The sequence below is a fragment of the Cyanistes caeruleus genome, chromosome 1 (assembly GCF_971803275.1).
Source record: "Cyanistes caeruleus chromosome 1, bCyaCae1.hap1.1, whole genome shotgun sequence".
In the NCBI taxonomy this organism is placed as follows: Eukaryota; Metazoa; Chordata; class Aves; order Passeriformes; family Paridae; genus Cyanistes; species Cyanistes caeruleus.
In genome coordinates, this window is record NC_141701.1 from 135,346,214 (window position 1) to 135,372,696 (window position 26,483).

At 41.6% G+C, this 26,483-nt stretch overlaps 1 protein-coding gene across 41 annotated transcripts in view; it reads left to right on the forward strand.

Annotated features, from left to right (window-relative positions):
- The window catches only part of KIAA1217 (KIAA1217 ortholog), a 361,365-nt gene that overhangs the window by 167,395 nt on the left and 167,487 nt on the right, over positions 1 to 26,483 (forward strand). For 38 of the 41 annotated variants that reach the window (XM_086860806.1, XM_086860862.1, XM_086860878.1 and 35 more), the window contains one exon: positions 22,582 to 22,868. In XM_086860806.1, the coding sequence (XP_086716932.1) occupies positions 22,582 to 22,868 (287 nt within the window). Of the gene's footprint in view, positions 1 to 17,213; positions 17,594 to 22,581; positions 22,869 to 26,483 lie in introns of those variants that run through there. The other 3 variants (XM_086860995.1, XM_086861030.1, XM_023920159.2) reach the window with 2 other exon arrangements.

A 26,483-nucleotide genomic window follows, 5' to 3' on the forward strand; every position in this document is an offset into this window, starting at 1 on the left:
TTTCCATCAGGGGCTGAGCAGCAGAAACCATGGCCTGGCACCCAGATGGAGTGGTGGTAGGTTTGTACAAGGAATGTGACATTGTGAATGGACTGGCACTGAATTTGTGTCAGGGTGGCAGAAGCTGTTATGGCCCAGCCGCCGAGTATTGGTAAATTAAGCCAGTGGCAGGCGGAGAGATTGGATCAGCAGAGGCGTACTGGTTTAAAACTTAAATTTAAGCAAATAAGGTTCATTAAAAAATAAACCTAATAAGCTAATTCTTAAATTTTTCACTTAATAATGTTTAGAAGTCTTATATTCTGTGTAATGAAACTGTGGTGTTATTTTAGGAAACAGCAAGGCTTCTTATGTGTTTAAAATAGAGGTTAAAACACATTAATGAAGTTATGTATATGTGGGAATCACCTTGTGCAGATATTATGAAGCTACAATAATTTTTCCTTGGCAGTTTTGCCTTGCCCTAAAAAACTTAATGTAGTGGATTTTAAGGGGATTTAAGTCAAAGTCAACAGAATTTTTATGTCATAATTTTTGCAGCAAGTTATGATTTTTTTAGGTTGGTGAGATTAAGCATGGTAAGTGGAAATTTATCCATTACTGGAAACTATGTGAAAGTGAGTTTTACTTATTGTTTGGATTAAAATTGATTGTCTTCTTATTTCTGTACTTATTGACTTAATTAAAGTATAGGAATAAAAATTACTAGGTTATATAATAATGGTTAAATCTTGACAATAGTTTTGTAGGAAACTGACCGTATAAATGCAAAATCAGAATGGTGTGTTTTCCCAAAGCGGTACCATATGTTAGTTGATTAACAAATTGTAGGGCTATTAGAAGATCTTGGCTGCTGGTAAGAAGAAGCATCTGTTTTCTACATCTTTTATCTAATATGTGTAAAGACTCTGGCAAGTCAAGTTTAAGTGTGTTTTTTGTTTGTTTGTTTTATTTTTTTGTTTTGGGGTTTTTTTGGGGGGGGGAGGGGTTGGGTTTTTTTTATTTTTTTAGGAGTATATCAGCTATATATTCCTTGGGTATTTTTCTTTCCATAGGCAACACTAATGTATTGTTGGGATTTAAATCTAACACTGTTCCTGTGAGGAACATTCAGTAATATTAAGACAGAATGCTCAATACCCCATGTGCAGGTATTTTATAAGATCAGTTCAAAATTCTGCCAGCATCACAGCTTGTATTTAGTCTAAAACTTCGTTTTGTTTTGTTTTTCTCTTCAACCAGACATCAACTCCAATAACTAAAGAGCAAATATAAAAGTTTAGTTTTCCTTCAGAACTTAGCAGTTTGCACTGATGTCATTGCAGTGTGTGCAAAGTGTGTGTGCCTGCATCATCGTGTAACTACAAAAACAAGTTTTTTATGAGTTTTACAGAGTAAAAGGTGCCTCCACTTACGACCTATTCTGAGATCTCACTTTTAAGTGGTTAATCAGTCTTATGGCACTGGTGTGGAACAGAATCTCTTGTGGTCTAGCCAGTTTTGAGGCTGTTTTGAGGAAGAGCCAACAGCCTGAGACTTCACCCTGAAAACAAATGAGGTCTTAGAAGAAGACTGAAGATTTTGAGTTCTTTCAGGACTCTCAAAGAGAACTTCTGCTCTTCTGTGTTCAAAATCTATTTGTTGTTTCCAAAGCAGCATTTAAGAATAGCTTTTACTTTTCTTATCCAGGCCTGATGAAGTTTCTGGATTTTTATGTGGGGATCTTGCCGGCTACAGGGAGTCCATAAGACGTGCTTCTGCATCTTCTTCTTTTGGGACTCTAGGTGTTTCATTGAGGATAAGAGACAAATGAAAGATTTAAAAAGAACTTCTTGTAAAAAAAAAAAAGTGGTTTGCATGTCGTTAGTGTCTCTATTGTCCAGGTCTGATTTCTCTGTTCATCAGATTTCCCCATACTTTCATTAGGAGGCTGTAATTTGAAGCTGTGAAGGAAGTTTTGAAACAAACAATGGGTGGAGATCAATCTATTTTCTCTAAGCTCTGGGACTTTCCATGGTAGGAAACTGTTTAGTTTTGCAAAAATTGCCTGTATTTCATTGGCAGGACATTGAGCACAGTCGGGTCATGACCGCAGTGTGAAAAGCTAGGACAAGTCTTGAGATGAAGTATCAAGGCGGGAAGTGAATTCCCTCTCCTGTGGTGTGTTTTAGGGGACAGCAGCTTCAACGCCTGCAGGAGGTGGGTGCCTGCTTTCCCTTTTGGTGCTGGTTGTGCTGGTGCTGAACAGCTTTCAGCAGCTGAAACCCCCCAGGCCAGCTCTCAGCCTCTCACCAGCCCAGCTATCCACTCTGTCCACTACCAACACCTTCAGAAACACAGCCTTTTAACTATGCCTTTGTCTATAAATAGCTTTTCTTCCTGTGTTTCTTGAGGGGTGAGGCAAAGTAAGGTATGTTGTCAGCAAAACATGCCGAAGAGGATGAGCCAAGAGGTGAGAGAAGCAGCAGCTGAGCAGGCAGTGGCAGGGTGCAGACGTGTTTGCGTGAGAGAGGTGTTAGCTCTCCGAGCGGTGCCATATGCTGCACAGACCTGAGATCCACACACAGATCCTCAGCAGAGCCCGGGGGATGCTGCAGTGTGTCTGCAGGGCTTGGGGTCAAAGCCTAGAAGGAAGCGCTGTTTGCAACCCTTCTGGAGCAGCCACAGCGGCCACTCATGAAGTGTTACTGACAGAAGTTTTTAAGAGCAGGCTTTATGCTTTGGTTTTCAAAGTCTGGACAGGAATCATGCAACAGCTCCATCTGGTATGAGATTGCAAACAGAGCTGTAGTGCAAGGGAAAGACAGGCCGTCCTCAGCCTTGTAAAACAGCATTTTATGGTAGTGAGAGTCTCCTCAGGATATGATCTGGGTTGGATTGTTTTGTTTCAAGAGAGAAGTGTTTAAGAAACTGATTGTCTAGTCTGCTGGCAGCAAAACAGTATGACAAAACGTGTTGGGCAAAAATAGCAACAGCAGAGTCTTCATACAGAGAATCTGGAACATGAGTCTAAAATCTAGAATTAAATATATGCTTGGCTCTTGAGGAAAACAGTCTACATGGGAACCACAGAGTAAAACATTGTGGAAATGTTAGAGTATTAGGAGATATTTCCATGTACAGAGAGTGCATATTTTTCCAAATAAAAATTAATTTTGTTTTATTCTCAGAAGTATTTAAGAAGTGTCATGCCATCCAAAAAGCCATATGTACAGATGTTTTCAAGTGATCAACACTACCTCCAATGGATAGCTGCCCACTGAAGAATAAATGCTCTGCTCTGCGGCATGCAAGAGTCAGGTCCTGTAACATTGGCCCTGAATGTGCTGGCTGTTTAGTCTAATGTGTATGCTGCTGTACAGCCATGGAGAGGTGTCTCAGGAGACTAATTCACCCTGTTCTAAAATAGGGGTCTAGATTCACTGCCTTCAGCAGTTCCCCTTTCACCTCTGTGGTTACAAAGTGGATACAGGTGGGTATTTGCTTGTATTTTTGATGGCTGAGACTAAGTGAGGTATGGCAGGTTGGCTTCCCTTCAAAGGAAAGAAGGAATAGGATTCTTTGGTGGTGTCTAAGGAGAAGTCCTGTCAGCTAGAAAATAACACACTTATTTTCTGTCATTCTCAGTGTCAGTATTGCAGATGGGTGTGAAATATCTCTAGAACAACCAGTGCATCTGCCAGCCTGCAGCCACCTTTTCAGGGCCACGTGGAGAGTCCTGGTCTCCAGCAGAGGACAGATTTGACTGCTCCACACAAACCACAGTATTCAAAGGTTGCTTATGCAAGGTGTTATGAACTGTGTGCACCACACCCATGAATTTTTTTTTAGATTACTTCAGATTTTCTGGGTCAGGAGCTACTGAGCTACATCACTGTATATCACATACATCACTTGAGAAACAGCATTTAATCATGCAAATAAAATGCTTACAAAGGGTCTGCTGGAACAATCCCCAGGAGCTCCCTGTTACAGCTGTAGCTCCAAGTGCAGGACACTCCTCCCCATTCTGATGTGTTTCTGCAGTTAACATACAAGTACATAATCTCAGGTATGAAACTGCCATTGCTTTCCTTTGTGTTCAATAATTCTGTAAGAACTGCTTTCTAAAGTACTTGAAAATATAATGAGATTTTGGATAGGTCTCTTTCAAGTCAGCCAGTCATAACATTCCTTGAGAAATTGCTAGTAAAAAGTTTCTTACTGTGCATCACTGCTTAATAAAAGGTGTATTATTCTCTGCCCTTGAAAAATGTCTCATGAAAAAAAAAAAAAAGAATAAATCACCTGTTTCCCTGGACTGGGAAAGTCTAGATGTGGTTCTAGAGGTGGTTACACATCTCAAACAGGAAGCAGTAAAAGCAAATCTCCAAAGACCACAGGAACAAAAGCATATGATGCCTTCATGGCAAGGTTGTGTGCAGTAGTGTGAGCAGATATTCAGATTTCATGCTTCTAAACAAGTAAATTACCAATGACCTACCAAATCCTAGTGCTGCCTTGTGGAGTATTGCCTTGCCTGCCGTACTTTAGGTCCCATATCCCACAGAAATGGGGAAGGGCACAGGAGCTTGGTGCCACACTGTGCTTCAGTCCAAGTCACCTAAAGTCCTTCAGAGTGGTTTCTCAGTAGCAGGGAATTGATGATCTCAGCCCCTCCAAAGCCATACAGATCCCTTGATCCAAAGGTTTAACAGTGTTCTGACACCTGCTGGTATCCAGAGCCTTGGATGCTGATGCCATGTAAGCTTTACCCTGCATGGTCTGTCACCTCTGTGGAATAGCTGAGGCACTGCAAATTCATTCATCCACTGCACTATCTTTCCTGCCTAGACAATTTTCTGCAACAGATGAGACATGACTTAATGTACTGTATGCCATTCATTTTCCCCCATATCCTCTGTTCAGGAGAGATTTCCATGTGATTCTCACCACAGAGCAGAGTGTTTTCATTAGGTCTGGGATTGCTATTTTTCTGTTGTAATGTGCTTCCATTTCTTTATGTTTAGCACATATTACAAAGTGTCACTGTCAGTATTAGGGTTTCTTGTACCTTGTCAAATGTAAGAGCAGTTGTAGCTGTCCCAACAACCTGTCTTGAACAGTGATTGTTACCTAAAGAAGGATGTTGGATCAAGAAAAGTATGTAGTCATACTTCTGGAACATCCTCCCAGCTCCCAGAACTATGAAATTAAAAGATTACTTGAGGGAAACCAAGGATTATGTCCTTTTTCTTAACAGTGCTCAATGGATTTTTTTTTCCCCATTAACTTTTTATTTTTTTAAGTTCTTCTTAACTTGATAACTGCAATTTCCTAGAGTAGCAAGTTCCCCAGCTTACCAGCACTTCCAAAATGCTCTATGAAATTAATGTTCACATCTACGTAGTTTTGAATCATTAGCTTACTTCTTTCATTTGATGACCCTACAGTCTGTATTGAGAGAGACAATGACCAGTCTTTTTCCATTCAACTTCTGTCACTCATGTTTATAGACCTCAAACAGATGTTTGAGTCATCTGTTTTCATAATGGAGAGTCCTACATAATTCAGTTGTTCCTTGTACAGAAACTCTTCTGTAACTTTGATCATCCATGCTGCCTTTTTCTTAACGTTTCTGTTGTATCTTTTTTGACCTGGAGTAGATTAAAATTACATGCAATATTCAAAATGCGGGTAGACTGTGGATTTGTACAGTAGCATAATGGTATTATCTGCCTTGTTTGCTATTCTTTTCCTAGCATCTTCTAACATCTATTAGGTTTTATAATCACTAATGAGCACTGAGCTGAAATTTTAAAGAAATGGTTATAACCTCATACTCTCTTTTTGAGCAATAATAGTTGTGTCAATGTGCATCGCTTTACATTTGTCTACTGGGGATTTTGTCTGTCAGTTTACTGCCTACTCAGCGAATTTTATGAAGTTTCTTCCTTGTACCCAGCCCCTGTCTTCCCTGAATATCAGAATGTACTCAGTAAGCTCTGCCACCTCACTTAAACCCACTTTTTCAGCCTGCTAAGGTAGAGAGCTGCCTGAACCAGTCTCCTCTGTGTGACTGGTATCTACATCACCAGGGAAATTTGGCTTTTGTTCCTGTGGTTTTTTCCCCTATCTTTATTCAGTTTTTTATCAATGGAAAGATCTCCTCTCTTTGTTTTTTTACTGAGGGATGTTGCTACATGCCCTCTGGAAATCCAAGGGAGCCATGTCTGCTGGTTGTCACAGGTCTGTTCTCTCACTGGGTTGGGAAATGGCAGCAATTCTTGCTTCTGCTTTCCTTGACCCATGTGATCTTGTTTTTCAGGTTCTCTCTGCAATATTAAATTGCTAATTTCACAGTACCACATTTGGGGGTTGCTACTTGCTTAACACATTGTCCACATGGAACCTCTCAAGAGGCCCATTGGAGAGTGACATATGCTGCTTTCTGAAGTTGGGGAAGTGTTAATGGTTCTTATTTTAGCTCCATCAGCAAAAGAAAATTACAAGCGATAGTGCCTCTGTGGCTAAATTTGTGGTTTATTGAAACTGTGGCAGAGCCCACAAGATGAGGAGAGAAAATAACATCTGATTTTAAATTTCAGCTGCTGGCTGCAGCTGCAGCTTTCAGAAAGCTTTTCAGCCTGGTTCCTGTCCCATTTTCTCCTAGCTTCCTTTTACTGCAAAGGGAAGCTGAATTGCAACATTGAACACTCCATTACGTAGGTTTTTCAGTATGCAACCACTTCAACTTTAACATGCATGGCTTTCAGCATAGGTATTATCAGAAGTATATTGTTTAAGAAGGGGATGGGAAACAAAATTTTTCATTCATTTTTTAAAGTCTGAATGTGCAACAATACAAGGGATGTTTTTAAATAAATAGGAAAATTGCTTGAATTTTCTGCAAGGTGCTGAATTTTTATGGTAATAGTTAATTGAGATGTGTCTCCCCCAGTGAAACAATTGCATCAGAACTCACAGTTACTTACAAATTGAATAAAGCTGCTATATTCTTGCAACTGGTGACAACTACTGCAAGATGGAGGGGTATTAGTCTCTAACCTGTTAAAAAAATGTCTGTGGCATGGCAGTCCCATGCTGATGAAGACAGCTGAGGAACTGGAAACATGTTACCTTCCCACAAACAAGGCTTTATTCATGTCTTGGAAACACTCCCAAGATTTACATGGCACTATGAAGAAAAGGTATTTAGTGATGATTTGCAAAACATTGCCACAGTCTTAATGTCTGTGACTAAAATCAAATACAGAGTAAGACCATGTTGAAAAAGGACCTCATGCTGCCCAAGAGGCCTGGGGTAGCCTTTTGCCTGAGAGGAATATTTCTCAGACTCTTAAGTCAGAAGACCACCCAGTCTTTTCCTTGCTGGGTGGGGAAAACAAACAAATTACTTTCTTTGATGGCTGGGGAAAGAAAGTGATTGATAATTACTGCCTGCAGCATTTTACCCCTAACTGTGGTATTCAGCCTGTGTTTTCTGGCGGAGTTTAGGCCCTTCAGAAGACAGAGCAGACTGAAAGCATTACTGAATACTACTCCTGGCCTGCAAACTCATCCTTCGCTTCTTTGCCCTCTTCCAAGGGCACTCTTGCATGACTCCGTTGTGAGAGAGGACTTACAGGAGCTTGTAGGACTGAAATGGAGGCATGTAAGTAACACTGGACCTTGTCTCAAAGAGATCTTGGTGCTTCCTTTCTTCTAGCATTTTGCCCAGAATATCCTCCAGGTGGTGAAAGGATTTAAATATCTAGCTGCAGTCTTGAAGTATTATCTTTTAATGACAGTTCTAGAGCAAAAAAAGCAAAAGAGGGGTGAGAAAAAGAGGGAATTCATTACTGGATCTTATTATATTAATTATGAAAGACTAAAGCAATAGAATGAAAATCATACATAAAATTGAACAAATTACAGACTAACATTTTGCAAATGAGTCCTGGAAATCAGAGTATTGTAGTATTTACATATAAAAAAAGCTGTCTATGTTGTCAATTAATATTTAATAGCTTTTTCTTCTGGACTGAGGAAAACCTGTCATTGTCACTACTTACTGCCTGTTCCCTGCCTTGCACTGTGCTGCATGTAAAGGCATATGCTATGTTATGAGACATATTTGTATATTTCAGTGCAGACTTGCAGTTTGTAAAAGGACATACCTAATAAATTGTCACTTTATATTGTCAGGGGAATGCCTCACCTGTGAGTCATCCCATGGTTTGAAAAGTTTTTGTAAGAAATTCAGAACAGTTGGAATCAAATTGTCTTGGGTTCTGTATTTATTCATGAGAGGGACAGAGACTCTACTGCTGAAAAAGCTTAAACTTTGTATGACACCTTCCTATGCTGACGTTGCTTATTTTTGTCATCACCCCAGGCAGTTCTGTATGCTTCTTGTGGCCTGATGAGACAGAGCTTTGTTACTTTTTCTCCCTTTTTATCTTCTTGCACAGGAGCAGCAGACTTCCCCTTGTAGGAGGAATAAGATATGACGTGAGTCATGACACTGCATCTCACTCAGTGTTTGGACATTTTCCCTTGCAAAACCTGAAACATTCTTTCCCTTTTTGTGAGGAGGTTGCTGCGGCCACAGGCTCCTTTCCTGGCTGAGCAGAGTGCTCCAGCCTCAGGTCCCCTTTCCCTGGGGGCTCTGTGTTTTCATGCAGCATCCAGCTGCACCAATGTTTTCAGAGGTCAATTTAGGTCATGTACCCTTTTCTTACTATTAGTATATTAAATTCAGAAGAATGGGCTCTGGCAATCCCACTAGCTGTACTGCAAGGAGAAGATGAGAATACTGGAGAGAAAGTGAAAAGAGGCAAAGACTTGTTTTCCAAGGAGAAAACCGAGACAAAAGGATAATGAAAGTCTTACAGAGCTCAGCTGATGTGAGTGAGTGAGTGAGTGAGTGAGTGAGTCAGTCAGTCAGTCAGTCAGTCAGTCAGTGACTGACTGACTGACTGACTGAGTAGGCTGTGAGATGATTCTCCAACCTAGCACACTTCCTACAGCACTGGTGGGTCTGGCTGACAAAAGGGAGTAAAAATGATCCTTGGAAACTGCAGTTAAGGCAACTTTGCCATGAAGAAATAGGGTGCAATTTCTTAGCATTGAGGGTAATTAAACATGATTTAGTTAACTGTAACACAGTCTGTGAAATGACAGCAGGTAATTTCCAAAGCTATTTGAGCCCAGGCAGCAAGAAAGCCTGTATTTACTGGGTGGTTGCTGCAGGGTGGAGAGTTGTGGCAGTCCTGCTGCTGCTGCTGGACATGGTATGCCCGAGTCAGCAGCTCCATCAGTCGTGTTCTGCCTGCTGAAATACCCTCAAATAACAGCAGTGGCAACTCTGTATTAAAGGCAGTCATTATAATCAACAGTCGTGCTTGCTCCTTTCAGCAGATAATGTGCAGTGCTCAGCAGGATTTGTTCCCTTCCATGTGCATCAGAATAGGTATGTTTTGAGGTGTTTTTCCTTTTGGGTTTTTTTTTTGTGCATAAAAGATGGACTGTGCTGGAGACAGTGACTAGATGTGTGTATCACATCTTTGGTTAGGATGGTTTGGAGGTTTTTTAAAGTGGATGTCTCATGTGGGAAATTAAAGGCAGAGGAGAGAGCTTTGCTCAGGGTTAAACTCCCTCAGATGGGAGCTTGATGTCCTTCACCTTCTTACACTGATCGTCTGGGTAGGTCTCATTGCGTGTGTGGTGGGGTTTTAAACAAATGCTAGTGCAGATGCAGCATGGGTGTCCTGAGATCAGTAATGTCGTCTTCATCTCATTTAAGCTTTTGGCCTTTTTTGTGAGGATCCGACATCAAATTTAATGGCTTGTGATAGATGGGAAATCAGACAAGATAATCAAACAGTCCCTGTTGCACTAAAGCTATGAACCCCTAAATACTGAAGAGTGAATTTGTAAGTGTGCATCCCAGCAGAACAGACTGGGCTGGCCTGAGAAAGAACAGCAGTGCCACTGCTGTCAACTCCAATTGCTTTCTTTCTAATCAGCTGTCTTAATAATAGCATGAGCATGGTCTGGGGAGGTCAGAGAGGCACTTTGAAGGAGGGAGATGTACATACTGTTGGAGAGGTCATTGATACATTTACAAGTTGAATGGTCTACATTAGACATCTGCCTTCAGAGGCTGGTGCCCTACAAAGGGCAGAAATAAAAGCTTTGCATACCACAACTTGCAACCATCCCATCTGGGTTAGAAACCAGATCTGCATAGAAACAAATCCATAAGAATTTATTCTGCTTCTCTTTATCTCTTTTCAGATATTCAGATTGTCATTTGTTGTATAGTATTGCCTTTGTAGTGGAAACAGGGAGAAAATGTAGTAAAAACAATTAAAAACGTTTAAGTCATTAAGTCACAATGGTCCTGACCTCTCACTTGATTGTAGTTTGAGACTTAGAAAAAAAATCTGGTTCTTTCCAGTGACATTGTTGAGAAAAGTCAATATATGATTGGGTACAGTCCAGAGATGAATAAACTGAACTGAAGTGTTCCAAAAAGTGTTGCTTTTCAAGAAAGACCATCATCATGAATTGTGTGAATGCTGTGGGTTGGCAACACTGGTGCCATTGTGTTATATTTCTAGTCACTATTTACCAATTTTTTTTATTTAATTTTTTTTTTTTTTTTGCAGATGAATATTTATCAGAAATTCTGGTTGATAAGTAGGTGGTTAAAGTAATCACAGCATAACTTGAACTATTACTTAATTTCTGAACCCAGTCTCCATTGAAATATACTTTGTATTTTTGGTTAATTCAAGCAGTCACCTGGCAATCTTATAAACTGGATGTATACTTGGTAAAAGCCGAAATAAAGGATCTCTCCTATTATTTCAGAATATAATTGTACTTTGTGTAGAGGAGCTCCTGATACTTTTGATCACTAAAGCACGTCACCTCATAAATTTACAGCCAGATCCTGCAGATGTCCATGAAACCAGTGGTAATCAGTGTTTCAAGCAGTAAGTCTATTCTTCTGGCACTGCTAAAAAGTTGGATTAATTTGAATCCAAACTCAACCAGAGCTCTCTAGGAGTCAATTCACCCAAAGTGAACTTATGAAAACTAAAAGGCTTTACACTGGGGAGAAATAGAATTTGAATGTAGAGCAGGTGGACTTTAAAGCGACCTTCCCCCCTCCCTTTGGTCCACCTCCTTCAGAAACAATCCCCTACACTGTTCTTTCCCACCCACATTCTGCTTTTTATTCCATTAAACTGTAGTGATTAAAATTTCTGCAATGTAAAGCATATTTTGCTTCCACAGAGTAATTTGTTTGGTACCTTGCAAAAGCATGATCATTTTTTTCTGTTTTGGAGTTTGCAGGCTGATCTCTTTCCTCACCTGCCCATATGAAAATGTGGTGTGTGAAGGGAGGGCTGTCCAGGCTGGCAGGTGTGAGGAGGAGCTGAGGCATGGCAGAGTCTCGGGCTCAAAGCTGGTTGTGCTGGTGGCAGTGTAGTCATATTCATGTTAGTTTGGTATGGTGGGATGACAGCAGGAGGGTACAAAGGCTGAAATGAGGTGTTCCATTGCAGATCCAGAAACATGGATCCTGTAATTATGCTCATTTAGCTCTGTTACATCTTCCCTTGGGCGACGGAAAGGGAATCACGTTAATCTACTGTTAGTTTTGTTGGGATTGTCCCAAATTAGAGAGAGAAACAAAGTTATTGATGAAAGAACAGAATCACCTCTTTTTTGTTGTTGCTGTTCTCCTCACTTGAATGTTAGCACTTCTTTGCGGTGACCACAATTCTTTTTCTCAGTTTGATTTAGGGCATGTTAAAGTATTTACTGCTTTCAGGCCTTTTAATTCATTTAAAATATTGGAGGGAGAGGACGGAAACAAGAAAGAAACTTGGAAAACAGAAAATATAACCTATTTAACATGATCTAAGTCCAGGTGTGAGAGTTGTGAACTTGAAAAATATCTTTTGGAGTGCATGAAGACTGATGTGTTACTTGGAGATGAGCATCTGACAGCTTGGCAATGCCAAGTGACAGGTGATTATAGCCACTTCCAGAGCTATATTTGAAATGGAATTGGAAGGATGAATATATCTTCTGACTGAATATTTCATGTTCAGCTTTTTAGTCACTTTTTGTATAGTTGTTTTAGTGGCAAAGCCTGGCTCTTGGCACCACTGCTAAGTGTGAACTTTTCTGAAAAGATGAAACCTGTAGGTCTGACAAGACACAATGAAATTTTGTTGTGGAGATGAGCAGAAAAACTCATACTCAACTTACTTTTTTGCATCAGCTGAGCATTACCATTTCATTCCTTGGGCTACTTTTTCCACAGAAGTATGAGACTTCTTAACTAAACCAGAGTGTACAGAGTATGAATGCTGAAACTCTCCACAGATTTTTAGCAGGGAAGGTAATTTCATGATAAGTAATCCCAGAAGTTGTTTTAGTTTGTCATTGTAATTTTTACAATCAAGTTCAGATGTTTTCCTTTAATTCAAGCACTGAATATTTTAACCACTATGCTTGCATTAAAAACAGGACCCACTTCATTGAGATCTCTTACTAAGTGGATAAGACCAAATGATCATGAATTTGGTCCCTCAATATTTTAATAACCTAGAATTCTTTGTACAATACCTAATCAATAGACAATTAATTAAAAAATTTAGCTTCTTTGCCTCCAGATGTATTTACATAGATTCATATTGATAGACCTCAGATTTTTTTTTCATTTTGCTTGTATAAACTAGTGGCTGTTATTGTATCTTCTTTGATAATATGCTTATCTGAACATAGTCCTCTTCTTTCAGAAGTGAGTCTATTTTAATTTTAAGCATTGAGAGACCTCTGCCCAGCCTGTCAGTGAAGATCCTGAGGATGAATGAGAATGGAGATGAGCTCAAAAGAGCTGCAGCCCTGAAGTTTCTCTCTGTTGTCCAAGGAGGAAATCAGAGCTTCATCACAGTCAGGGCTCTTTCTCTGGAGTCAGTTCCTTTCTCCATTTCAAATTTGAGTGGTTGGTAGAGAATAGCACCCATGATTCCCCAGAGTATAGAGGGGAGGTTTTCTGAACACTGGAGCATCCTCGTGATGCTTCCTTCCTGCAGGGCAGTCCCAAACCATCTCAGGCCATATAAAGGCTTGGAAAGATGCTGCAGTGTGAGTGTGAGCACCACTTGAGTTCTCATAATTCCTTTTAGGCTTCTGCCTCACCACTCTAGATCTAATATTCTTTTCTTGACTACAACAGGTTGGCTCCTGTGGGGAGCATTCATGACATTTTTCACAGTGGCTACTGGATTTCACATGGACATTGAGACAAATCTGTAATTATGGGACACTTCTTATTATTTGACTATTAATAATTAGCTTCCCAGATTTTTAGTTCTGAATAATTGCTAGAGCCACAATGGAGTCATTGTTGTATATTATAAGTTTGACAAATTGAGTGCAGCCAGTATTTGCTAATTGCTCCTCTTATGCATATGCTAAATCCAGAAGTGTTGAAGTCGCTCTGGGACATTAATTTTAAATACAATTAAAACATCATAACCTGTTGGCAATTATTCTCTGTGCATTGTTTTGATATTGATGGATCCAGATCTGAGCACAGTAATTAAAAGGAACCACTGTTATTGTTGATTCCACAGATAAACAAACGCTGATTGCGTGTTGTGAACTGGTTAATCAAGTTTATTTAACTTCTCGTTAGTGATTCATCCCAGTGACTGTACTGGGTTGCTCTTTATTTGAGCCTAATAATATAATGGTTCTGGCTGTCTCCAGCTGCTAAAGGAGTTTCACTAATTATCTAAATAGACTCCGGTAACATCTTAAGGAATGGCATTGTTAGATACACAAATTAAATCCAGCTTGAGACCAAGGAATTTTCCCTTAAAATGAGATGTGCTTTGAGACCTTGCTGTCCCAACTGCTCCCTCTCCTGGGAACAGCAGCAGAGGTGATTATGTTTCCTGAGTGGTGATAATGTTTTATGGGCACGCTCTTTGGTTTGGTTTGATTTTGATGATACTGAAGTGTGCATGTTTAGTCTCTTCCTTTGCCAATTCTCCTTAATCCTCTTTGAGAAACTATGTCTGCAGCTGCAGAAGTTCTCATAAGGTGACACCCAGTTTTCAAATCACAGGTCCACAACCAAAAAACCAATCTCTCTTAGACCATCTCTACATTTTGGGCATCTGGTTTGCTCAGGCCCCTTAGCAGCACTTTCAAAACCATTTATTGTCAGTCTCAGCAGTGGGAGCATCTTGCTGTGGCCATGAAAGTAGCTGTTCCAGACCAGTTTGGCACTGTTCTGAGGGGCACCTGGCTGCTCACTGGGACTGGGAAAGTCAAGCATCAACTCTGTCTTGTGCTCTTGGCTATGGAAACTAAAGGTGCTGGCTAAAAGTAGATAGTTAAATATTAAGTATTATTATTATTATTGTTACTGTTGTTGTCATCATTATTTTAATCTTAGACTAATTTTCTAGTTTCTATTTTTCCTTACCATGGATGGAGGGAAAGCCTTCTAAGGAATTAGAGGGCACTGATTCTGTTCTTAAGGTTCTTGGTACAAACATTACTGACCTCCACAGATAACCCTGGTTTTGTACAAGGCTGAAAAAGTTCCTTCCTTTCAGGCATTTAATGCTAGTATGTTTTGTACTTTCTTTCATGTTATTTTAGGATAACTTTTTTTAAATGCCCTTAGTTTCTGAACTCTCAGTTTCTGTGCCCTGTGTACAGATAATGTCTTGATACAGCTTTCATGGTGCTGCTCCAGGCAACTGCACTAGCTTTCTTTTTCCATCAGAGGTTTCTGAGTTACTTTACATTTCTTGAAGTTGGTGGTGTTCAGTGTTCACTATTCCTGCAAGAACCCTCTCATGCTTCTAGCTGGCTGTGAATGTAAATAGCAAGAGGCTCATTGCGATTATCCAGACATTGGAAAACCTTGGTGTTAAAGGTACATTCCTTCATATCACTAAAGAAACATCAGATAAGTGGGATGGCTGGCCATCAGTTCTCCTCCTAAAATAGTGCACAATCAGAATGAGCAGGAGGACCCCAGGGCCAGTAAAAACACTATTCTAAATAAAATCACACTGTTTTCTTTATAATTGCAGGGCAACTATAGGAGTATTCTGCTGGGAGCACTGTACTGCAGACCTTAAATAACAGTGCTAATGTTTAAATTGTATTTTCATCTTTTCTCTGTTTTCCGTGCCAGATTTCTGGGACTTTTGCCAGGTTCCAAGACCATATAGAATTAGTTACTAAAAAGGAAAATAAATATTTCTGAAGTGCTAGAGAATATGTTTGTCTGATCTAATGAACAATAGTTTGTTCATTTATCAATCATTCATTGTAATTTACTCAAACACCTTTTTTTTTTTTTTTTTTTTTTTTAAACTGGAAGTGGAGGGATAGGAACATGAAGAGAGTGATCCTCCTGGAGCTTCTGTACTGAATTTATATATACTCAAAACATTTTTGTGTTCAATAACCTAGGCAGACAGGATGACATTTCTGCCAGATCGAGATGTAGAAGGAAATGTAGGGGAATTTTCCTAGCCTGTCTGGACAGGGTGGTTGAGAGGTCATTGCAAACAAATTGGCTGATGTTATATTGAAGTCAGAGTTGAAGAAAACTTGGAAGACCATATTATGCTAGGTCTGTTTAAAAAGACATCCAAGATACTGCTACCTGATGTTGGAGTATGAATTTAAGCTAGAAATTGCCTATTTTTAATAATATCTCAGTTATACTTTGTTATTAATCTAGTTCAGAAGTTGTCTGCGGATAAACTTTCTGGTCTTGATACTGTAACTCAATACTAAGTTTGTTCCACCATCTCTGACTCACTGTTATGATTTGGACAGACTAAATCAGTCTGATATTCTCTGCTGAATCAACACATGTGGCATCTGCTGGAATCTGTGGGATTTGATCTTGTCCTTCTCAGCCACACTATTTCTTGTCTTGCAGCCTTGTAGATCTATTGATTTTCATGCAGACTGCTGGCCTCTGATCTGCCAAAAGAGAATTAGTTATATGTTTCTATATGTTTTGCTGCTGAGGCTTCGAAATCCCTCTTAACCCAAGTCCCTGCTTACATATTGCTACCATTCATTTTTATTGGCTTAGCTGAAGTTGAATTCCTCTATCTTGATTTTTCCCCAATTCATTCTCTGAGCGGCTTGAAAGAATCCAACTGAAAACAAAACCTCAAAGAGTTCACATAATGAATTACTTTAAAGCTAGACGCTAAGAAAGACAGAGGAGCATTTATCAGGAATGTTTGTGGGCTTGGTGGTTACGGGCTTAAAAAAAAAAAAAAAAATACCGTGCGGAAAGTCTTTTGTCCCATGACAGAGATTTAAAAGGCTGTGGGCTCGGATTCCAGCGGAGGCTCGGGCCTGTAATCGCGTTTGAAATGTTGCTTTTCACACGGCCGCCGGGCTGCGGCGGGGTGCGGGCGGGCTAGGGGCGGCGGCGGGGCCGTCACCTGTTGGGGCCGGGCTCGGCGCGCCCCCGGTGCCACCGCGGGGCTGAGCGGGGGCTGAGCGGGGGCTGAACCGGGGCTGAACCGGGGCTGAGCGGGGACTGAGCGGGGACTGAGCGGGGGCTGAGCCGGGGCTGAACCGGGGCTGAACCGGGGCTGAGCGGGGACTGAGCGGGGACTGAGCGGGGGCTGAGCCGGGGCTGAGCCGGGGCTGAGCGGGGGCTGAGAGGGGGCTGAGCCGGGACTGAGCCGGGGCTGAGCGGGGACTGAGCCGGGACTGAGCGGGGGCTGAACCGGGGCTGAACCGGGGCTGAGCGGGGACTGAGCCGGGACTGAGCGGGGACTGAGAGGGGGCTGAGAGGGGCCTGAGCGGAGACTGAGCCGGGACTGAGCGGGGACTGAGCCGGGACTGAGCCGGGGCTGAGAGGGGGCTGAGCGGGGACTGAGCCGGGGCTGAGCCGGGACTGAGAGGGGACTGAGCCGGGGCTGAGCCGGGACTGAGCCGGGACTGAGCCGGGACTGAGCCGGGACTGAGCGGGACTGAGCCGGGGCTGAGCCGGGACTGAGCCGGGGCTGAGCCGGGACTGAGCGGGGCTGAACCGGGGCTGAACCGGGGCTGAGCCGGGACTGAGCCGGGACTGAGCGGGGCTGAGCCGGGGCTGAGCGGAGACTGAGCCGGGGCTGAACCGGGGCTGAGCCGGGACTGAGCCGGGACTGAGCGGGGACTGAGCCGGGGCTGAGCCGGGGCTGAACCGGGGCTGAGCGGAGACTGAGCCGGGGCTGAACCGGGGCTGAGCCGGGACTGAGCCGGGACTGAGCGGGGACTGAGCGGGGACTGAGCCGGGGCTGAGCCGGGGCTGAACCGGGGCTGAGCCGGGACTGAGCCGGGGCTGAGCCGGGACTGAGCGGGGCTCCCGCCGGCGCAGCTCGCCCTTCTCCGCCCCGAGCCCGGCGCGGGCGCTGCGGGCGCTGCGGCTCCAAGTTGGAGAGGGGAGAGCTTGTGCGGTAGGCAGGGACAATGGAGGAAAATGAAAGCCAGAAACTTGAGCTGTGCCTGGCTTGCCCAACAGACAGCAGGCAGACGAAGGGTAAGTAAGCGGCGATATAAGAAAGGCAAAGATGGAGTTACGTTTAAGCATGTCCCTCGTTGCTGCTTTATATAACTGGAGACAGAATGCATGGAAAAAAAAAATAGCTTTTTTTTTTTTTTTTTTCTTGTACTAATGGCTCTGCTGTGCACATTTCCCTAATACTGAAACTTTGTGAGTTTGACTTTCTCTTCGGAGAGATTTCTGTGTGCCCTCCGAAGCCGGGAGCACGCTGCATGGCTGTCACGGCTGCGGGACCCTGCCTGAGGTGGGGACAGCCTGTCCCCTTCCCTTGAAACCCTGTGCCAGCCTCAGCTGTGCCAGAGAGATAGCCCTTCCTTCGGACAAGTGGGTTTGAGCTCATCTTTACCTCGGGGTGTCTGTTAAAAGAGGGAGATCCACGGCAGATTGTGACAGGCTTAGTTTGCTTTGGGTGAAACCGCTGGGGTTTGTTTTGGAGCGAAGCCAGGACTGTCTGAGCGGGGTTTGCCGCTGTGCATTCACACATTCACTGCTGCACTATCTATCTCCTATAAAGTGAAAGAAAACCATTTCCTAGCATTCCACGTGGAACGTAACAATCAGCTAGCCTGATAAATACCGAATCTAATCTGTATCTGTTTGTGGGGCACCTGTGAACATTCCCATTTCCTGCCTGTTGTGCTCCTCAAAGGCACGTCAGGAAAAGTTGTGTTGCTGTGCTTCTGTGAAACAAATAGTACATGTGGTTTAAAAAAATCACACAAGGTTATGAGCATGCAATGCTAATAAATAGTGTATTAGCAGTTTAGGAGGAAAATAATCCTCTTCCTTTTTTTTTTTTTTTTTTTAATTGGGTGTTCATTAATTGGTTGATGCTCGTTTGAATTACTTTTTAAGTAAAATTACTGAGCATTAGGAGTAACCTGTGTCTATGTATGTTTATGTTTAGTGGGACGGAAATCTTCACTTCAAGAATGTGTCTGACTAGTGAAAAAAAAAGCCTTCAGTAACACATTTCTTCTGTCGGGGTTGTATGGAACTGCCTCAGATACATGTGGAGCTAGGAAAACAGAGCCAGACTGATTCTATGGTTCCCAAAAATGTTGAGTGCTGAAAGCTCATAACCAAATGTAGTAGTTTTGGCCCCTGTCCAAAATTTACATTGGAAAGAGAGCTAATTGTAAAGACAGTGAAGTAAATTAGAACAATTCCAAATAATATCACATTTACTGCTAAATAAATGTAACAGAAGTTGGTTTGACTCATGCTGTTAAAGCCATATTCTTTTTAAAAATGTTAGTATTGAATGGGGTTCTCTTCAAGGCACAGTTTCACAGTATCATTATGGGTCAGGTCCACACTTGTTCCTCACAGAAATTATTCTGAAAATGCTCTTTTCTCATGTCACCTGGGTTGCAAAACAGGACTATTAAACTAGCATTTAAAGTAATGAAGCAAAGTGACTTCCTGACCTTTGTAGACTTCATGGAGGGTGTGACTTGGAAGATTTACATACCAGGACATATCGAAGAACTTTTTATTTTTCTAGGTTTTTTTTTCCTTAGCTCACAGCCATTAATCCGTCATGATAATCTTGCTGCTAATCCTAAACATACTCCTTCTACACTGCAGACCTGGGCCTTTACTGTAGTAATGGAGATGTTGGCGATGTTAAGAAATCTTGAAACTTGTTTTCAGATCAGAGAAGCAAATCAAGTGTAAGAATTACTCATGCCTTTGGATAACCAAATTTCTCCCTGTCAGTCAGCAAGTCTTGCTTTTAGTTGCCCTCTAGACTTGCTGCTTTATGTAACAGACCTTTGGCTTTTAGCTCCTGAAAATGAGGGAGGGAGAGAAGGAGACAAACTTATCTCACACCTGTGTGTTTTCTATTGCCTTCTCTTTCTTCCTTTCCCAAGGAGGGTACTTGCATAATTTATCCTTTTCCTACTCTTAGCACTCATCTGGGAACCATCACATGATGTTTCACACATTTCACAGTTATCTGGGGAGATTGATTTGCTAGGCCTATTATCTTCACTTGGAAGATATGGAAGGTTTACCCACAATGTTATAGAGCACTCCAAAATCCAGAAAATCTCTCTCAGTTTTTCCTCCCTATAGTACTGTGGCATACACAGCATCTGTAGAACTGATGTGTCTCAAGAGCCACAGGGGAGTTTCAACAGCCCAGTACTCAGCCCTGCCACTGAAGTCATTTATCCAGTGGTCCAGGAAGTGGTCCAAAACAATTTTTTCAGCAGTTAGTAGAGAAAAGACCCATACCGAAGCACAATAGATTTTGGGTTGCAAAGAAAGTAATGTGCTGCTGTGTGCTGTAATGTTGCAGGATCAGGATCTTGCTGGATGTCCAAGTCAGCTTTCTGGCAAGATGAGAAATTAGTTTGCATAGTTTGCATTCCTTTCTTTTCTCTGGTATTTATGCAGTATTTTTTCAAATATATGAACAAAAAATAAGAGAATTTATTGATCTTTCCAATACAGTGTAAAAAAAGTGTGTTATTTTTGATTCCTTTTCAAGGTTTCACCTAATAACAAACAGCAGTTAAACACTTTACTTGATATGTCTCTTTATGTGCCAAATAATTAGCTCCTTCTTAAACTATTGAAAAGACTGAAGTGCAGTGTAGGGAAAGACTTTGCATGAGAGAGATTTAGGACCCAAAATACACACTCATGAGTTCTGGGTTGTGCTTGTCAGCATAGGTTTACCTGCCTTCTTGAGGAAGTGCCTGCCATCACTTCAGTGATTGAAACTGCTGCTGTGACCGTACTTTGAGGGCTTATACCAAATTGCTGCACTCAGTCACCCGCGCTTATGCTGACTCCCTCCAACTCCGAGAAAATCCCTTATTTTATGTCTCTGACTTTGTTCCAGCAGCCTCAGGGATGTAACCTCTAGGCTCTTGGCACAACAAAATAAAGGCGGTAAATTCCATCCAGCCCCAGCCCACCTAGTTTCCCTCCCGTGTAAAATCCATTGGAATGACTGTGCAGCTTTCAGAAACCATTTTCACTGAGTGTAATTGGAGTAGCTATGCTGGCTTCTTGCAAGAAAAGCTTTCCTGTTTGCCATTTTTCTCAAACAAGCTCAGTGTACCTGGTGGCTTTATGCTCTGATTTTTCAATAAGCAGAGAGGACAGATGTTTCTTAACTGAATTGTGCTTGAAAAAGTTGAGTGCATGAGTGTTTGTACATGAAGGTGACGCTGCTGCTCTGAAGGTTTAACCAGGACTCTGCTGCTAAGAAGGTCTTAGAAGGTGCTGTGAAGATCACAGATGACATTTTGAATCTGTGTGAGAGTAAGACTTCCCTGTGCACCAAACCTTCTCACAAAGTTGTGTCCAAATCTGTGCTCATCAAACCATGGTGTCACCTGCGGTCTGGGCCCCTGTTCCTGCATCTACTTTCAGGATGGTTTCCATTAGTGCAAACAAGAGGGCATTGTTGAAAACTTTGGAGCCCTTGAACAGTACAGGGAGTTTACAGAAACACGTGAAGTCTTTGAGGACTGTCCAGGGCCAAGTTCTGTTATGGAACCCAAGGAAATTGATTCCCTGTGTGAGTTGGTGGGACATCCAGCAGCAGCTCCACCGAGGATTTGTTTTATTACTATGGTTTGGTGTTTCATGGCACGAGGCAGGCAATTGACAGTGCACGCCAGAAAGCTGAGAAATCCTCAGCATAAAATCCTGAGGCAAGTGGAGTGCCTACCACACACAGTGTCAGAATGACTGACTGAACCATAAAAAGAAGCGAGTTTCCAAACAGCGGTGCTGCATAATGGCAGCACGCGGGCGAAACGTCAGCGGGAGGATAAGGGGCTCTGAGGCAAAAAGTGTCAGACAGAGAGAAATAAAGATTTATTCAAGACAGGTAGAAGAAGGAGCTCCCTGTTCCCAGGGAGGTGCTGGGAAGGGTTACCACTCAGGGTTGTCTGAGTCTGAGTCTGTCCGGTAAAGATGAGGAAGGCCACATCAGACTTGGAGAGGCCTTTTCAGTACTTCAGGTTTTTGTTAGTTTATTTTTCCTTCTTTGCTGACAAAGGAGTGAGGGATTTTTTCAAAGGTATTAGGTAACAAGGCTCCAGTCTACGATTTTTTGAGCACCGGAGGGTTCATGTTACAGAGTTACCTGAAGATAAGCCAGCACTTACATACCCACAGTGTCTGCCTATCTCTTTACAAATGTCGTCGCGGTCTTTGGTCTTAAAGTAGATTTTAAAGCAGTAAAATTTATCTGAGGGGTTTTTTTCCACCTTTTTTTTTAGGTCACACAGAACTTGCTTTTATTCTATTTCCTAAGAAATAGTTTATGGAAAAATGATGTAGAATTTTCCAGCCTGCTATCCTGAGACATATAAAATCTGAGCGAGATCTGTGAAATTTAAAACCAGACCATAGTCACAAATCACGAAAAAGAGACTCCCAAACCCTCTTATTATTTCCTAGGTGTTTCAGAACATGTTGAAAACACACTGAGAAAAAAAGATAAAAGATTACAAATCTGCTCTGTCAAAGGAATTTTATCAGTTTGTATCCTTAAGGATACTAGTTATGGGGCCATTAGGTGTACTGGACCCTATTGAAGAAATCTGTTTCTTCTTGTAGAAAGCATCCTGTAGATCTTAAAGGTCAGAGAATAAGGGCCCTGTCAAATCTTCTTTTCAAGCCACATAGGTAAAGTTGATATAAAAGGAACATCTACTTTAATAACACTCACTTTTCTGTGAGGCAATACTGCAATTGTGTGATAAAAGTAGATAAGTATGTGCATAGCTTATATAAGGGATTATTTCTGGGCCACTTACTATGATGTGTATATGCCTAATGATGCAGAACATGCCATTGCGCACTGCCAGACTTTTAAAAGTACCTAGCTTTCATATCAGTCTTTTTTCCCATTTTGCTGCTAATGTGAATGTTGGTATTCCAAGTTTTTATAATATAAACTATGTTTGGTTTTGGTTTTTGTTTCTTTTCAGACCAGGCAAAGCCCAGTTTGCATGTAACATCACTAGACGATGCAGAATGTCTCCGATCTAAAGAGCTCCTTTCCACCCCGAGCAGTCACACTTCTTCTAATTCAAAGTCCACCCGCAACATCCCTCGAAGACATACAGTAGGTGGCCCTCGCAGTTCCAAAGAAATACTGGGAATGCAAACCTCAGAAATGGACAGGAAGAGAGAGGCTTTTCTTGAGCATCTGAAACAGAAATATCCCCACCATGCCACAGCAATAATGGGACACCAGGAGAGACTGAGAGATCAGGTAAGGAAGTGAAATTTGTATCATGTCTTTTGTTTAACACTCCTTATAACTCCTACAAAATTGAGTGTTACCTCATTACAAAAGGTGAGAATGTAACAAAGTATGTAACAAATTTTTTGGATGTGGCCTGCGATTCAGATGTTGCCTTGAAATTCAAAGAAACAAAATGAATCTGTTCAATATTACCTTGGAATTGTTTGTTGAAATTGACATTTCTGAAGAGCTTTTTCTTTTTTTTTTAAAAGGGTACACAGAGAAAGGAGTGAAGGTGAGACTCTTGATCTTAGTATATGAGTCTCAACGTACTTTTCACAGCTGAAGGGAAAATATGGAACAGCTGTTAACTTCTGTTACATTTCAGTACTGGCACCGCTGCCTGGGAGTAAAGACAATACCTGCAGAGTGTGTCTGTATGCTTTAGCTGGCTCTGTTACCCTTTCATTTGCTTTCTTTTCTATTTTTGAGTTTTGTAATGCAAACAGAACAGACTTACCTATAACCATCTTCTCCTCCAGGGAGCTTTGACACCCACATTCGTCTGTCAGCAGCATACCCGAGGGTGGTGTGCCTCTGCCTGCAGTGGCTTTCCAGCAGCGAGCAGTAGATGTAGGGTCAGAGGGGGGGTGACACGCTGATGTATCTCTCAGAGCAGGTGGAGGCTGCTGACACACCGACCTCTGAATTCAGGGCATGCCCTGCAGGGATCTCTTCCTAACTCTGGACTCTGGTTTTGGGTGCAATAACAGTGTTTAATCTGTTCAGCCAATCTACCATCTATTAGATAATTAATTTTTTTTTCAATCAAGCATCAGAATTTCGAATTTGGTCTAAAAAATCTTGTGCTCATTATTCTTGGTTTAACAAATGACTGACAGCAAGCCTGTTTGTAGAAGTACATTTCCCTTAGTGGTTTATAGGTGTTTCAACATTAACAGCGAATTAATTGTAAATAAGGAATAAAAATGACTTGGAAAAATGTTGTACTGTTATGGAAGCTCTTAGTGAATTCCAAACTTCTTTGAAGCTCTGCATACTTGAGAGGCTTTGAAGATCAGACTGTTACAAGTTTGGAAAGATTGTAATTTGTTAACTCACCCCTAGAACTTCTCTTTTACAGGGTCTCTAGAGATCCCAGGTGCTATCACTGTTAGAATCCATCTGTATCCAGCTAAAATTGTTGCAAGACTGCATCTCTAATGAGGATGATCTATTCCTTATTTTTGAACAGTTTTATTCCTTTCTTTTTAAAGTCTTGACTTTTTTTTCTCCCCACTTATCTCTTCCATGAACTTTAGTGACTATGTGGAATGTGCTGGGTGGTGGATAAAGATAGCATACAAATTAAATAAAGGGGGTGGGAGGGGGGCGAAATCCAGAGATTAGATCTTTTGGAGTCATGTAAATATTTAGTTCCAGTGTTGCAGACACTGCAAACCTAGTTTGAACAGCCTACAGCATTACACCCTACACATTTTGTAATTTGAGCCTTTTCTGAAGGCAATAAATTACAGAAGGAATGCAGTAACTGCTCTTGATATTTGTTTAAAATGTGTCTTCCTTGCTAATTTATTGGGGTAAAATTCATTCTCCTGCTTCTATTTTTTGGTGATTAGACATATATTGTATGTGTTGTGTGTAATGAATTTTTAAACAATTTTAAAACAAAATAACTTTAAAACTACTGTTAGAGCATCAAAATGTATTCCTTGGAAGTGGGAAATACTGAAGACTCCAGCTATACAGCCTTACTTAAAAAAGTATAAACTGAACGAAACCCACATGAAAACATGCAGAAATAAATAATACAAGTTGATTGTAAGGAAGTTGCTTAGTTGGCATGTGATGTATCAACTGTCTGGCTCATCAGATGCAGTAAGACTATGATGATCATAGCATTACAGTTCAGAGGGGGATTTTCTTACCAATTGTGTCTCTGTGTGCACAGCCACGTATCAGTATTTGGTGTGTGTGTGTTTGTGTGTGTTTATATGTAACTGTATATAGATACACATAGTTATGTGTGTATAAATATATATACACACACAGCTGTGTGTGTGTGCATGTATGTGTACATATAATGCGTGATTTCTTAGCCACTCCATGAATAAGACTATAGTATAATTTTGCCTTGAGGGTGCATGTATGTGTTTAGCATCCATACTTCCTTTTTTCCACCCTTACATATGTAAGTGTGTAGCAGTGGTGTAGAAGACAAACTACATGCAGATGTAGTAGGTATGTATATGTAGCATAAACATGCATCACAAACAAAATTTGTAAGATATATGGGAAGACATGATTTAAAATGTCACATTTTAAATAAAAATGTCACAATTTATTTTCCAGGTTCCTTTCCAGGTTCCTATTCTCCCTTTTTACTTCTTCAGCTGCTCCAGTATCTGGAAAGTGCCAACATTGTCCATGGTGGGAATTTCCCCACTGTAGGATGCCTATCAAGGATACTAGTCAGTGCAACACCATTTTCTAATCTCTCTGTCAAATTGTGCAGCTGAAACATAAAACACCTCAGTATTTACAGTCAGGAGGTAGCCCCTGGTATATAATTTAATTTCTCTTCCACGTTGCTCTAAACCCTGTCAGCTCCACAGCCAATAGAAAATCAAGAATTTTAATTGTCTGGTTTCTTCTGTGTGGACATTCTTCTCTTGCCCATTTTAGCCATCATTATCTGAGTATGGCCAACAGACTCCTTGTTTGCAAGAAATAAACATCAGGAAAAAAAATTTGATGCTGTCACATCCTACTGTATGTCTTCCACCAGCAAGAGCAGCTTAATGTTGTCTGCATCTTCCACTATGCACTAATGGTTTCCTCCAGGCTTCATTTATTGAGATAAATCCCTCCCTGGATGTGCCTCCTGAGGACCCATTTCTGCTCCTGATAATCTGCCACAAATCAGAAGTACAATCATGGCCAGGTAAAGTGCCGGCAGGGATTACAGATGGTTAGCTAATGTGATGACCTGAAACCTCCCAGCTGTGCACACAGATAGTTTCTCCTCCGAAGGTTTGTTGCCTTGTTTGTGATATCCTGTTCTGGAAAGGAAAGCTCACAGAGGCAGGGTCCATCTTTGTTTGCACAAGGGGCTTGGGATATTGCAAATAGCCTGCAGCTAAACTGGTCTGTGGTAAAGTGGAGCATGACTTTGCAGCAGCCTGGGGGGTGCAGGCATGCGCCCCAGCACAGGAGGATGAGGAGGAACCCAATGACCACAGCTCTGCCACCCAGAGCCCAGCAGCTCGCCCTCACATTGCAGCTTTTCCCCCCCTAAGGTAAGTCCACAGCTGGGCACCAGAGCTCGCTCTTCCTGGATATCTGTAAAGCCAAGGAACAAATTTTTTTTTTTTTTTTTTATTTTTAATTATTTTTTATTATTTAAAGCTCCTGCAAGTTTCTGCAGGAGCTTTAAATACCTTACCTCTGCCAAGGCTGTCTCACCTGTGGTAATGAAAGGAAGGTGCTAATGTAATCCCCAGGGAAGGTAAAAAAATAAAGAAAGCAAGAGGGAAACAGTCTGGGATGTCTTCAGTTTCAGACAGTGTGAATCATCTGCTGTGGAGCCCATGGAAGAACACAGCCACCTGCTTAGGTGAG